We start from the raw sequence: 16,342 nt of genomic DNA on the forward strand, positions 1-16,342 counted from the left end.
GTTGGGACTTGACTCCTTTCTCTCCCATTTGAGATAAGTCACTAAAATTCAAGTTAGAGTGACGTAATGAAAAAGTGGCGTCATTAGTAACAAGTTACTTGCCACAAGACTCGAAAGTGATGATACTCAGTGTGTTTCACACTGCAGCTGAGAACTGTGGGTTTAGCCTCTGCTTAAACATGGGCAGTGATGGGGAATCAGTCTCTCTCTCTCTTTTTAAATAGCTCTGACAGCCGAAAGTTCTTTCTTATGTTGAGCTTGATTCTATCTCCCCACAGTTTCTACCATAAATGGGTAATTCTGTCACTTAAGGTTGGATAGGATCTAACCCTTCCCCACCCAATGACTAATAAAGTGTACAAAGATAATGACCATGGACCTTCTATCAGCCTTTCCCCACACCCTACTCTGCAAACGACACACTCTTCCTCACTCTCCTATGGAATGGCATTCTTTCTTTTCTTTCTCAACATCCAGTTTTTCTTAAAACTTGAGGCTGCCCCTTAAAAAGAATTCCTTTCTTATTAAAATGGTCTATAATCGCATGTCTAACCCTAATGTCCCTCCAGTTTCAACAGAAGGGATTTCCCAGCATACTTTTCAGACTGCAAAGTGAGACACTATCCCCATCCCCAACCCCCTTGGCTTGGACGGCTGCGTTACCCATGTGTGCAGGGCCATGAGGAAACTCCAGGATTTAGCTCAGGTGCTCTCTCCTCTAGGAAGCTCCCACTGACCTATCTGGCCTGAGTTAGTTCTTCCCTGGGCATCACCCCAGGACATCAAGCACTATGCCCTGCATGCCACTGATTTATGTGCCTACTTCTTCCATCAGAACTGGAAACTCCTAGAAGGTAGGAACTATGTCTTAATCGCCTTTGTATTCCTGGTGTCCAGCACAATGCCTGGCATTTACAGATATTTCTCGTGAATTAATGAACATAAGTATACACACACAAATGCAGAATCACTGAGGCAACTGGTGGAAATTTGAGAAGGAACAAGAGGGCCCTCAAATTCTAGAACTTCCACTTGACAAAAAGTCTGCAGCTTTTCACACACAATGTCTGTGAAGAAATTTAGTTTGTGTTTAATGAAGCTGGTAAGCAACAGATGCCATTTGAACACAGAAACAATTCGGTGCAAGGCACATAAAGAGGAGGAGAAAAAGGGTTCTGGGCAGGGTTCCTGCAGAGACAACACAGTGGCAGGAATTCAGGCAATCAGCTGTGGGAGGGGAAGGCTGCGGGGACTGACAGACACAAATGGTAATTTCACTTCATCTTAGCAGGAGAGTGGCTGCGGTGGCTGATTAGAGAAACAACTTCTAGGAATCCCCACTTCTCTCTCCCGGTAGTGCTGCTTGATGCAAACCTCTAATTTATTTCATTCTGTTGTTTAATTGCACCTCTGAGAATACATCTGAACAAGCTCTCTCTACTCTGAATCCTTATGATCAGAAAGCCAACTGTAAAAGGATGATTCTTCTGTAGCCTTGGGAATATTGAGCTAAAACACTTTTGTGAGTAATAAACATATTAACAGGAGATAAAATATTTGATATTCTGAATCCAAAGTATGTGCTTTCTAATTACCACAGAACTCTTTACTGTTATTGCAAATTTAGCCTGGGTAAAAAGTAAAAAAACTGCAATAGAGCCACAGATAGACAATAGATGTGTGAAATAAAACGGAATAAAACAGATTTCCACACTGCACTGAAATCTAAATCTCTCAATTTACATAGATATAAACCCAAATACAAAACCACAGGCGTGCTCTTCAAACGATTACTAAGTGTTTACTTTACTGTAGATTTTGAAATGAACCTCCAGAAACTCATTATTTTTCTAGAAAATAGGAGAAATAAACCTTAGATTCAGACTCGAGGGATGTCTGAGTCTTTGCCTGATGTAAAATACTTGCAAAATCCCCTTTTATTTCAATTAGTTTGCAAGATTAGAATGGATTCAAAACCTCAATTAGTCGTTGAGTTATAAACTCTACTCTGTTCTACAAATTTCTTATTCTGTTTACTATCATTTAAGAAAGACAAATCAGTCTGTCTTAGCTTAGCCAGGGAACCTTCATCCTGGCAGATGAAGAAGGCAGGACTCAAATTCTGACTCCTTAGCTCTAAATTCCTAAATACCTGCCTAATCTGTCATCAATGACATGGCACTGGCCAGGTGACATACTGTAAATTCCCTCCAAGGTGAGGGTGGAGAGAGACATCAAAGGATAAGGGAGGACTAAGGAAGATCAGATGTAGACAGAGGTTGGTGCAAATGAACAGACTTACATGGCTGCTCGTAATGAGCGCAGAACTCAAACATTACAGGAAGTAAAGTCAGACTCAAGTCATTCTGAGCAGGTATGTCAGTATCTGGAGATTCAGATGCTGAAGGAGAAGAATAGGTAGAATACTGTTTCCAGAACTATGAACAGCCATGGCTACCAGCTCTGGTTGATGACCAGGTGGCATTCAGAATTGCCCAGATAGGAGAAATGGGGACCAATGCCAGCTTCAACCCAGTGGGGGTGACTAGCTGCCAGGCATTTGGCATAAGAGGCTGGCTTCCCAGACTCCTGGTTGGGACTGAGGACTCATACTAAATCTCCTCTCCCGTGGGTACATATCCTATCAGCGACATCCATCTCAAGAACTTAGAATGATCAGCTGGGTAAATACTACAGAGTCTCATTTTACGAGACTACTGTCTCTTGGTAACTCATCTTTTTTTCAGGAACTCAAACGTGTCCTATTCTCTCTTATTTGTTGTTCCCTGCACCAGAAACACACTAGGCTCTTCTGACTCTTACTCATCCCCCACATCTTCACTTCAATAGCAGGAAAGTCTTCTCTGTGTGGGTGAGTTTCCTCTCTTCTAAGCTTCTCTAGTGCCGTGTCTCGTTCCCCTTGCCACACTGGTTGGTATTTGTCCATAGTCTTCCTTCCCCACTAGTCTAAGAACTCCATGCAGTCAGGAACCTTGTCTATCCTGTTCACAGCCATACCCTCCATGCCTGGCTCATAGGAGGCACAAAACAAGAATTTGTTAAATGTTATCAATGAACTCATCAGAAGAAAAACTGAAAAACAAAACAAAAACATGAGGCAGAGAATATCCAGAAATTGTCTTCGTTGGATTCTTCCCACAAAGAGCAAAAATAGCAAAATTGAGGCAGCCTACTGGAACTCATACGGACTAAGTAAAAAATTTGATTTCTAGGTATCATAGGCTTTTGACATCCTCTCTGTTCAAGGACAGGGTTTGTATTCCCAGGTCCTTTGCCCATATGCAATTTAACACCTAAAATAATTCTTTGCACAGAGCGATACACACACTTCACTATAATCCTAAGTATCACTTGCTAAAAACAATCTCAAAGTGAAAGAAAAGAAAAAGAGAAACTATGACAATATGTCACAAGAAAAATGAAATGGGATATTTTGTTCGCCTGCAGGTTTACTTATTGAGAACCTACTTTTAGGCAGAATGCTAAAGGACTTACACTATTTTTCACCCTTAATAAAAGTCCTTCAAAAAGTGATTCATATTCTCTTTTTGTACTTATAAAAGCATAGAGGCTCCAAGCAATAAACTGACTTGTGCAACCAGCAGCGGAAGAGGAGGGAGAGTCAGGGTGGGAAGGGCTCCACCATGGCTTTCTCCCTACATCTCCCTGCTCCTATGGCTGGCACGGTCCTGTAGGGAAAGTCTTCTGAAGCCAGAAAGTGAATCAAACTCTCCCCAAAACACTTAAGGCACCGTTTCCCCACCTTCTCTTTCTTCCCACCTCACCACATTTCAATGCCAGCTCCACGCGGTCCCTATTTGGAAAAGTGATGATAAAATCCACAAGGAAAAGTACATGATGGAATTTCACCTTCATCGACATTTTGTTCTTGGGATAGTACAAAGGGATGACAGGATACATTTTCTGTTTTAAAATAAGACACTAAAAAAAAGAGAATTTTCAAGAATAACAAAATGTATTCCCAGGAACCAGTGGAGGACATTTCCACCTTCCTTTCTCCCTTCTCCTCTTTAGGATGCTGGGCAGTTTTGTAACAAAGGGGGTTTTGTGTGGTGAAGACTTACCCTCTCCATCTCCTTGAAGTCATGATCTAGCTTGGTTCCTTCAGCTCCTCCAACCTTCTCACTCACTTTCTGTGGAAAATAACCAGAAAGAATTATTATAGAGTTTCCTTTAAAAATCTCTTACAAGTTTTATGCACTTTCACACATATCATCTGGTAGAATCTCACAACCATTTTGTGACATAGGCAGGCAGTCCCATTTTCACTGTGGCTCAGAGGGTTTAAATAATTTACCTGGTAAGATTTGAAAAAAAGTAATTCAAATACTCGTGTATCTTCTGATTTCAACCCCACCGCTCTTTCTATTATATAAATCATTATGTAACTATCTAGTCAGTAACATTTTCCTTTTGAAAGTTCTGAGGGACAACAGCACCATATAATAATCCTCTCCCTCTGCTAATGGATCTAAAATGCTACCTAGGTAGAAAATTGCTACTTCTTCAACTTATTCCTCAAGGGCTATTGAACAGGAAATCACAAACATCTATCAAACTGGAGAGAAAAAAGTATCAGCTCAGCTTATCTTCAGGTAAAAAGACTTGTACAGTAATCTTATAATGCTCCCTGTAGCTGTCTATATTCTTATATATGTAATATAAACTCTATGGAAAGATGATTAAGGACATTTCTGTACCCTCAATGAATTCCCATTATCATACATTGTATATTCATCCATTTACCCAAGCAAATGGTCATTTTTTCCAAATGTAGAATTCATGTTCATAAAAAATTTGATGCCCTATGTATTGTGAAATAGATTCAAATTAAGTCTAATAAAAATTTATTAAGGAATCACAAGAAAATGGCTTTGGTTTCATCAAAGACATGGATATTAAGTGCTAATGATACAACAATTCCATTCCTCTAACTGTAAAGGTATTTAGGAACTTTTTAATAAGACATTACTATACACGAGTTATCATGCACAGATATCAAAGTATGATTTCTCATTTCCTTTAACAGCCACTGGTTGAGGTTTTTTTTGCAAGGATTCCCACCATGACCAGACCTACAGCAACCTCAGTAACAATCTGTGAATTCCAGTGAGCTTGGTTCACCTCCTTCTAAAAGGGCTCCTGGATGCATGGTCTTGTCTCTTGGCTATGGAAGTTCTGATATTCCCTTGTTAGGGGATGAGGTGTATTCCTTACCCTTTCTCTGTCTTAAATTCCTTTAGAAGAGATCACTCTTGGAGAAATCAAGAGTCTGAATTCTACCACTACTTTGGCCCTGTATAGCAGATACCATTCATTTCATCCCGGCAGCAGTAATAAAAAGAATATGCTGTGATGGAAGGCCATAGTATGGACTGGTCCCTCTACTTTTTGCTAAGTACACATAATTGTTATGAAAATTAAATGGCATAATAAATATAAGGATATGTGTCAGAACCTAACAAGATATGCAGTATATCCCAGTTCCCTTCTCTCACCAATCAAGTGTATATCTGCTTATAGTACCCTTTCTCTCAGCCATTTATTTACTTCTTACTTCATACCTTGAGAAGAATCTAGCAATTTTCATTATCATAAGACATGTGAATAAAGGTCAATGATGAAAAGTGAAAGGTTGAAACAATATTAACATCTTTAATTTGTATAGCTGACATACTTGTAATTTATCATCTGTGTAACACAAGAACTATGAAAAACAGGTATTATTACTATGTTTCAGATGATTAAACTGAGAATTGCATAAATTGAATTGTCTATGCATAGTACTGACCTTTATCTAGGAAGAGGTGAAACCAGGACCTGAATGCAATTTTCCCAAGCTAAATCCTGGGCTCTGCAGTCACACTACCACTTTGAAGAGCTGTCCATGGTACTGGCCTTCTCTGCCCAAAGTTCCATTAGATTCAGATGGCCAGAAGTAGACTCACTACAGTGTTAACCCTTAGTCCTTGACAACACTCTCTCACTTAACCTGTGTCCTGGGTGGTGCTGACTATTAAGTATTTCAATAGTATGCACACAGACCCAGGCTTCATCTGGCATTATTACAACCACATCTAAAGCCAGCACCAACTGTGACCTGGCTCAGCCATCAGCTTATTTGCTTGCTTTCTTAAAGATGTTTACCAAACCAGAATTGGGGCTGGGGAGGCCATAGTATTCAGCTTAAAATCTCTGAGTGAGAGTCTGGTTTCCAGTGACTTGACCTACATATTTAGGTTTTAGTTATAGAAAGTCAGAAATCAAAGGGGCCTTAGAAATTATCACATTTTCCCTATCACCAAATACATTTTTACTCTGATTTTTTATACTGGTTCCCTTCCTTTTACTTTACTCAGTAATGACTGTTTTACTCATACTGCCAGTCCTCTTATGTTTTACTAGAGGCCCGGTGCACGAAATTCGTGCATGGGGGGTATGGGTGTCCCTCAGCCCAGCCTGCACCCTCTCCAATCTGGGACCCCTCGAGGGATGTCCAACTGCCCAATTGGGCCTAAACGGGCAGTCAGACATCCCTCTTACAACCCAGGACTGCTGGCTCCCAACTGCTCGCCTGCCTGCCTTCCTGATTGCCCCAAACCGCTTCTGCCTGCCAGCCTGATCACCCCCTAACCACTCCTCTGCCAGCCTGATTGATGCCTAACTGCTCCCCTGCCAGCCTGTTTGCCCCTAACTGCCCTCCCCTGCAGGCCTGGTCACCCCTAACTGCCCTCCCCTGCAGGCTTGATCACCCCCAACTGCCCTCCCTTGCAGGCCTGGTCCCTCCCAACTGCCCTCCCCTGCTGGCCATCTTGTGGTGGCCATCTTGTGTCCACATGGGGGCAGGATCTTTGATCACATGGAGGCAGCCATCTTGTGTGTTGGAGTGATGGTCAATCTGCATATTACTCTTTTATTAGATAGGATAGAGGCCTGGTGCATGGGTGGGGGCCAGCTGGTTTGCCCTAAAGGGTATCCCGGATCAGGGTGGGGGTTCCCTTGGGGCATGGGGCGGCCTGGGCGAGGGGCTTGTGGTGGTTTGCAGGCCAGCCACGCCCCCTGGCAACCCAAGCAAAGGCCCTGGTATCTGGGATTTATTTATCTTCTACAATTGAAACTTTGTAACCTGGAGCAGAGCCAAGCCTTTTGCTCGCTCCGTGGCGGCAGCCATTTTTGTTGAGATTTATGTATCTTCTATCATTGAAACTTTGTAGCATTGAGTGGAGGCCTGGGCCAGCAAGGGCAGGCGGAAAGCTTGGCTTCCTCCATTGCTGGGGAAACCCAAGCCTCCCTCCTGCTCTCCATGGCCGCAGCCATCTTGGTTGGGTTTATTTGCATATTTGCTCCTGATTGGCTGATGGATGTGGCTTGTGGGTGTAGCAGAGGTATGGTCAATTTGCATATCACTCTTTTATTAGATAGGATTCTAGAAGTATGTGGTCTTTTAGTTAAATTTGGGCTGGGAAACTAATCTAATCAAACTCCTACACAATACAAAAATATATGCTACATAACCCCAAATTAACTGTCTCTCAGATCTACCTTACTGGCTCCAATGTCAGGGAACTCACCACATCCCAAGGACCCATTTTAATGATCCATTATGGATCACTACAGATGTAGACCCCTTCTATGACTTATGATTTTTAATTTGCAAAAATATCACAAAAAAACACATAGCTGAGAAATGTCTCTATTTGTAGTAACATTAAAGAATCCTGTTAACATTGGGTTAATCACATTTTGCCCATCTCTAGGAAATAAAATATGGCCCCCAGCAAAACCACAAGGGCTTATATCACAATTGCAATCCCATATCACTCAACTGAGAGTGATTTTAATTTTCCCACTTTTTTCATTCATCAACAGGTTAGAAGCACAGTTGCTGGGTCACTGTATCAAACAGGATACCAAATTGGATTGTTTTGCCCATTAATAATTTAGAACTAGTCCTGGCAATTCACACTGAAGCCATTTCTACTGGGCTTTAACTATTTGGTTTAAGTACTGTGTTTGCGGGGGGGGGGGGGGGGGGAGGGGGAGGGAGAGGGAAGAATGAGACTATAAATATCTTTCTCTTCTTAACAAAAGCTGACATTTGACCTGCTTTGAGAGAAATAGTTCAGCAAACAGTGAAAAAGGCTAATAGATACTGGTACTAACTTGATTGGTTGGCTGATATAAAAAAATTCTTATCTAATTAGATTCTTGGGAAAATAAGAGTATTCAACATGACATCTACACGGTTCTCTGGGCTATTGTTTTTACAAGTCACAAAGGATCTAAATATATCAAGGCACTGAATTAAGCAATGGGCTAAATAACAACTGTCACATTCCTTAAGAGTATGCCCAATGTTTTCTCCTCCTGCTCTTTAAATAACATTATTAAAACTTCCATGTATAGGCATCAAGGTAAGGAGTACAAGTTCCCTGAGACCATCTGGCCAAAATGAGTTTTGCTTTCCCTACCCAGTGCCATTTATTTAACAGTAGTTTTGCCCTATTTTCCAGTGAGGTGATTCCTGAAACCAAAGTTTTATAGTATTGAATATTTTCTGTTGCTGTTCAGAACACTTTGGCTAATGTGTTGAAAAATTTATCCCTGTTTAAATGAAAATCAGCAAGTTATTTGAACTTAAAAAGTTCAAGTGAACTGTAATATGCCCCTTGTATCATCTAAAAAAATTCCTCTATTCAAATATCCACTTAGCACAACACTGAGAGCTTATGCTTCTAATCCCATCTTCTCTTCCACTCTCCATGTACTCTGTATTCCAACCAAACTCCAAATCCCATCTTCCTCTCTCTTACTCTTCACTGTATTCCTCACAACAGGTACTCAGAAAGATCTATAACTGAACCACAATGTACTTGTGTAATTATTAATGTTAAGATGACTGAGAGGAGGCATAAAGTGAGGCTGATCACCTCACTTTAGGATGGTCTTTGAAAAGGCACAACTTTAAAAGAAAATATAAATAATACATTCAACTCATGTTTTACTAGTAAATTAAAAGTATTAATTCTGAGTCCGCAGTAGTGTGGTCTCATGCTATTTTTCTCTCTATACCAAATGAGAAAGATGTCACAGGGAGCCAGCAGCAAGCAACAGCTTAAATAATTGACCACTGTTCTCAGCTCAAATGATGCTGCACTGCTTCCCGCAATGACTCAGCCTCCCCCGCAGCAACCATCAGTCTAGGCAAAAGACACCGCATCCTCTAGGTACAGCTCTGATTCTTCTCTGAATTGCATTCCATGTATTAAATACTGAAGGGCCAACTACCATTATTCAACTGCCTCTCATAAAGGTCTCTTTGAAAACCCCATCATCAGTAAAATTCAACAGACTTAACACCAAACAGACCCTAAAACCTGCAAAGTTATTCACCTCCTTGTCCAGCTTTGTTTGTGTCCACAGTCAGGTTTCCTCACCATCCACCAAATGTGCTTATTCCCTCAGCCATAGACTTGGATCTACTTCCCTTGTTTTATTTTTCAAATTCTACCAATTATCTAAAATGCTGACCCAGATTTCATCTTTTCCATTACCTAAAAGTGATCAGACTTCCTTTGCACTCATCATGAGACACATAATCTTTTGGACTACCTGGAACTTGCCACCTGAGTAAACTTGCTGAAGACCCTTGTTCATGTGAATTATAATATGTTAATGGAGGCAATCATATTGCAGGCTTCTCTGTTGGAAAACTTCTGAGAGGACATTACCAAACATAGTGCTTGCAGGGCAGACACTCAATTCAGTTGAAAAAAAAATATCAGTGAATTATCCTAAGACCAAAAATTACACATAAATTAAAGGAAGACCCTTAACTATGAGTTAGCACAGGTTCTGTGTCTCCTGAGAGTTTACTCTCCCCTCTAAAGTGTAATTATCTTTTTCTCCATCAGCAACAGGCAAAATTAAAAATTCAAAAAGCTATGATGTCTGATATTTTATTTAAAGCATAGCTAAAGTTAAAGAAAATTCTCTCGCAACTATAACCATTCCACATTCATTCACCAAATTACTTTTAGCACAATTACAATTAAGAGTAATGATACACATTCTTCACATTAATCATGGTTCTAAATATGTATGTATTTTAGTTTATAAATACACATGTGTGTATGTAAACACACACATGTGGGCAAACATGTTTGTGTGTGCATATGTACTCACATATGATGGAAAGTAAATATAATAGTTTTCCAAAGTGCTTTTTAAAAATAATCAAAAATAATTTTATCAAGTACTATGTTATTTACTCATATTAAAATAGAATTACTTTAAGATTCCATAAGTAAAGCATAGCTGGTTTGTTAAAAGCAGAAAGTAGAACTCATATATTATCCTGCCAATATGCTCCATGGAACAATCCCCAAAATTATATACATATACTAGTGGCCTGGTGCACGAAATTCGTGCATGGGGGGGGGGGTGTCCCTCAGCCCTGCCTATGCCTTCACTCTCTCCAATCAGGGACCCCTTGGGGGATGTCTGACTGCTGGACATCCCTCTCCCAATCTGGGACCACTGGCTCCTAACTACTCACCTGCCTGCCTGCCTGATAGCCTCTAACATCTCTGCCTGCCTGCCTGATCGCCCCTAACCTCTCTGCCTACCTGGCTGATCACCCCTAACTGCCTCTGCCTGCCTGCCTGATCACTCCAAGTGCCCTCCCCTGCCGGCCTGATTAGGTAATGAAACCTCACTGACAAGTCAATGAGAAAAACCGAAGTAAGTTTTATTTTTTTAAAAAGTGGATTGAAAGTAAAGAGACCTGCCCTAGCCGGCTTGGCTCAGTGGATAGAGCGTCGGCCTACAGACTGAAAGGTCCCAGGTTCAATTCCCGTCAAGGGCATATGCCTGGGTTGCAGGCTCGATCCCCAGTAGGGGACATGCAGGAGGCAGCCGATCAGTGATTCTCTCTCATCATTGATGTTTCTCTCTCTCTCTCTCTCTCTCTCCCTATCCCTTCCTCTCTGAAATCAATAAAAATATATTAAAAAAAAAAAAAGGTAAAGAGACCTGAAATTCTAGCCCTGACAATGGCACCAATAGTTGTGTGAAAGGGAAAATGCATAACCTGTTAGTGCCTCAATTTCTTCACCCAAGAAATGAAAACCAACAGCATCTCACACCGGATTTTTGAGAATTATATTAGAATACGCATTTAAGAACACTTTTTAAACTATAAAAAATCATTATTAAAATAAGGGATATATTATGTCTTAAGTGGTCTTACATGAAAGGTGTAATTTTAAGTTGGTTTCTTAGGTTTGGCAAAAAAAAAACTAAGTGTAATTTAACTGAATTAAAGAACATTATTTAATGCACAAGCTTTAGAAAGAAGTTATAATAATTACCCCTGTGGGACATCGTACTGTTTTCTCACTATTTGTAAACAGGCATCACCTATGATAATAAATAAAAGAAGCCCATACTCTGACTCTTCATGAAGGTGCTTTAATCATTACTCATCAGTAAGGTACTAAAATATAAAATTTATAAGGAAAATACTTGATGACATATCAAATATTCAGAAAACAAAACAAAACAGGAGAATCAAAATTACAGCAGTATTTTCTTGGTATTTGGCTAAATACAAGTATATCTTGTTTTTCCAGATGGTGGTATTCCCATGTGTGAAAGGGAGGGTGAATTCACTTCATGAGATATAAGTTTCACACTAGTTTTTCTCAGCTGTCATTAAATTGGAATGCTTAAATGTCAGGATGTTTTGAAAGTGAATTTCAAAAATATATATTATTTATTTTTCCCATCCAGAAACTTCAGATTTTCTTAGAAAAATGCATTTTTTCTCTATCTAAATCAAGCTAATTCTGATCTCTTACTCTCAAGTAGAATTTTTACATAGAAGAAAAGGAGAAAGGTGCCTCTTCTACAATATAAAAACAAGAACTCCATAGGATTAAGACTGCTTTTCTTTGAATACCTGGAGCTAAAAATCGGTTTGGATGAACTAAGCACTTGGCCCTTTTCCCAGCTTCCAGCCTATGTTGCTTCTGGTCAACTATATAGAAAATGCAGAAATTTATTGACATGATGTTCTAATTGTTTCTGGTATGGTTCATTGGGGTTAAAAGCAAAACTTGCTAAACTCCATGTCCCCAAAGTGAGAATTTCCCAAACACTATGCAGCTACTTACATTACCCCGCAAAGGTGACATCATTGTGCCCTAGCTGCTTTGGCTCAGTGGATACAGTGTTGGCCTTAACTCGCAGTCGACAGGCCGTGAGTCCACTGCGAGTTTGACATGCTTGAACTAAAGGATTCCAGGTTCAATTCCGGTCAAGGGCACGTACTTGGTTGCAGGCTCGATCGCAGCACTGGTCAGGGTGCGTGTGGAAGGCAACCAAATGATGTGCCTTGCTCACATCAATGTTTCTCTCTTTGTGTAATTCTCCCTCCCTTGCACTCAAACTAAACTACCCTGATGTTGGACTGGACTATACCCTAACATGGAACAGAGATTCTGGACACTAACTCTGATTCTAGCCATACTGAAACCACAGATACACTTCCTTTATGGTGGGACTGAGGGAATGGGGACCTTGGAAACTCATGGATTTAATTCCACCGAAATAAAGCTTTCTACAATATCGCATCCTCCTGTGGGGGCCTCCAGAAATTCTTATTCCACACGTACCCCAAGTGCAAAAAGTGGGGATGAAGACCCCTCTTCACTGGTAACAAGGGGAACTGGTAGGATTCATTAGGGAGCTATCATGCAGATTTCAGTCCCTCCCTGGAAAGACAGTTTATACTCTCACCTATAGTCTCATTTACAAGTTTTCTTTGTCTCTGGAAAAAGATGTTTAAATATAAAAATGTGCAGAATAAAAAAAAATAGCATTTCTCTATTTGTTGAGACCCCAAATACTTTAGTTCCTCATCAGATAAGGGGTAATTTATGAGCAGAAGGGGGGGGCAGTATTTTAATAAAGCTTCCCATCCCTGGAAATAGGAAGAATTTTATACATTTTTATATTCCACTGCAATAAGCCACTGAAAATGAACAAAATATAAAAAGACAGTGTCTCCTAAAAATAGACCCTATAACTTAGGGCTAGAACTATGTCATGCAGTATTTCTTAAATTCTATTTAAAGCTCAGTCATAAATTCCCTTGAGGAAAAAAAACACACTTAACTGGCATAAAGAAAAAGTGGTACCAATAATTCATTTGAGATTTCAGTCCTGGTTAATGAATGACCTAGAACCTATCGCTTGATGACTCAGTTGATGAGGCAAAGAGGGAGTAGCCCTAGGCCTTTATTTGTTCAGATAAATGGCTGGCAAGTCCTTTTCTGGTTTGTGAACTGAAACCACAAACTTCCTTGGGCCTCTGCTTCTTAATCCATAAAATGGGGCAGGGGCGGGGTGTGCTGAGATAACCAGGAGAGTGCTAAAATCACTTGCAATTAAAATTTTGGTATCTATTTTGGTGATTGTTCATTTGACGTATCAATTTGGCTAGGCTAGAATATCCAGTTGTTCAAACACTGATCGAGGTAGCATTGTGAAGATAGTCTGCAAATGTAGTCAACATCACAGTCAGTTGGCTGTAAGTAAAGATTACCTTTGATAATGGGGGAGGGCCTCATCCAATCAACTGAATTCAATTGAGAACAAACCTGAGATTACCTTGAGGAAGAAATTCTGCCTTCAGATCCTGCTGGTTCTGTTTCCCTGGAAAACCCTACCAAATACCATTTCTACCTGATGGAGTGCTATTTATAGTGTATAAAAGGTAGATAATAAATTAGGAAAGGGAGAAAATAGCATGCTAAGCTCTTAAAAAAAATGCTGTGGTACTCCCCCCTCCCCCACATTAGGATTATATTCATGCAAATCTCATTCTAAAAAAAAAAAAAAAGACAAATCATCTTTATATTAAATTCACCAAGTAGAATAAATACAACAGAACTCCACTTGAATGCCTACTATGCACCAGGACTTTGATATGCAAATAAGACATGGCACATGCTCTCTGGGAACTTAAGAGTCTGGTGGGATATATGGATAAATAAATCATTTCAATATACAGCAAGTCCTCAAATAACATTATTTTGTTCAATGTAATTGCATTGCTATGTTGATGAGATGCTGTAGGAACTTAACTCTTGTTTATATCAAATAACTTATGGCAAAATTGATTTGTTAAACATCATTTTGCTTAAAGTAAAAATAAACCTAACTATTGACTACATGAAGGACTTAATATAATGGGGTAAGTACCTAAAAATATGTAAACAACCCATCAGATCTAGGATGGACAATTTCACCCATTTGGATAAGAAGACAAGGTTGGGGAAAGCTTCTTGGGGCCTGGCTGATTCTCAAATCAGTACGTATAAGTAAGCCAGAAGGATAGACATGGGGAAATTTTTTTCTCAGGTAGAAGCTACTACATGACATAAAACAAATGCAACAAAAACCAGTATATGCTGGAAAGTACACCTATTTCAGTGCTGTTATAGATCAGAACATAAGGTAGGGGATGATGAGAACGGAGGATGCAGGAGAAAGGAGTGATCAAATGACAATGAGCCTTCCATGCCATGCTAAAGACCTCAGTTTTTTTAAGGTTTTGTTTTATTTTAGTTTTAATTTATTCACATAATTGTGTAACACCCTATGAAGTTTCCTGAGCCCATTCTTAGTCAATGCTGACTCCAACCCATAGGCAACCACTGACTTGCCTTCCATCTCTATGGTTTTACCTTCTCTAGATATGTCATATAAGTAGAATCACACACCAGGTAGTTTTAAATATTTGGGTTCTTTCACTCAGCATAAAACATGAGTTTCATCCATGTTGTTACATATATCAGTAGAGTTCAGTTCCTTTTAATAGCTGAGTAGTATTCCTTTGCATGTTATACCATATTTTATTTATTCATTCACCATGAACATTTGGATTGCTTCCAGTTTTGGGGGAATTTTGAATAAATATTTGTATACAAGTCTGTGTGTACGTATGTTTTATTTATTTATTTTGCAAGTACAAAAATACACATTTATTACATAACTTATGGTAGTAAAATTTGTCAAGCTATATTATACAATTTAAAACATTTTAGATAAAGCATAGGTCTAATATAGGTTAACAGTATAATAAGATGAAATATTCTTCACATCATACAATGTAATACTTAACATCAATACTAACAACTATTCACATTAAGTATTATAGGAGTATCTAAGGGAAAAAAGAGCATAGACATGGTTATTCAAGAACCTCAACATCTATTTTCTTCTATCCTTCAAATCTGGTGAGTAATTTTCTACTCATCAATATGGGGGGCAGGGGGAGGACCTAGAACTATTATTTTGTTAACTAGAGAGGAAATTTCTTCCAGAAAGGCACTGAAAGATTAAGAACTTCATTTACAACTTGGGATCCAGACAGTAATAGTGCCTAAGGATAAGGGAAATCCCTGAGGCCTTTATAAGCCACAAAAGATGCATATGGACACACAGGAGTCTAACTATAGGAGTGGTCGGTTACAAGTAGACATCTAATTCACATCTGTGACTGAGATAGCCAGGCCATGAAGGAGTTCTTTGGACCCAGAGTTCTAAACGCTAATGCTATAATGCCTAGGGCAAAGAGGGCCATGTACCCTAGAGGTTAGGTAGCACCAATAGCTAATACTGAAAAACTTCTTATATTTTACAGAAAACATTACTTTTTCCCCCCTTTAACTGAGAAGTGCCACATTTAGGACAACAGGGAAAGAACATTTGACACAAAGTTTCCTGGTGGCTCAGAAAAACAATTTGGAATAAGTTAGTTTGTGGGAGAAAGGTCCATCTAATGGTGGACTAGAGAGACCCAATGGATTCTAAGCAACTTCTTTTTAAGTTAAAATGAGGGAAGATGTATATCCATCTCTGACTCTATTCCTTCATATTGACTGGCAAGGCGATAATCCAGAAGATATACCAGTGTAAACTTTAAGGAGAGAGAGGAGAAATGTCCATGAATATGAAATAAACTTATGAGGCATAAACTATCTATAAACCTTGAATCACTGGGAACAAATAAATGCAAAAACTTCTGGAGGTGAGGACATCCAAATCCAGTGATTGCAAAGAAGGCCGGCCTGACAGCCAAGACGCCTTCTTTCTCTGCTAGTATCCCTACAATCACATGACAGGACCAATCCCATGCTCTAACAAGGAAAAGCCTCCCAAACACTTAGGTGAAGCAAATGGTCTCAATAAAGAGAATTATTTTTTTTAAAAAAATATATATATTTTATTG

At 39.5% G+C, this 16,342-nt stretch overlaps 1 protein-coding gene across 1 annotated transcript in view; it reads right to left on the minus strand.

Moving 5' to 3' along the window:
- SH3GL2 (SH3 domain containing GRB2 like 2, endophilin A1) overlaps window positions 1-16,342 on the minus strand; it is a 195,052-nt gene that overhangs the window by 36,330 nt on the left and 142,380 nt on the right. Inside the window, exon 2 of the mRNA XM_054727538.1 lies at window positions 4,107-4,175. Coding sequence (XP_054583513.1) covers window positions 4,107-4,115 — 9 coding nt within the window. The 5' untranslated portion in view covers window positions 4,116-4,175. The remainder of the gene's footprint in view (window positions 1-4,106; window positions 4,176-16,342) is intronic.

Source organism: Eptesicus fuscus, chromosome 15, assembly GCF_027574615.1.
Source record: "Eptesicus fuscus isolate TK198812 chromosome 15, DD_ASM_mEF_20220401, whole genome shotgun sequence".
Lineage (NCBI taxonomy): Eukaryota > Metazoa > Chordata > Mammalia > Chiroptera > Vespertilionidae > Eptesicus > Eptesicus fuscus.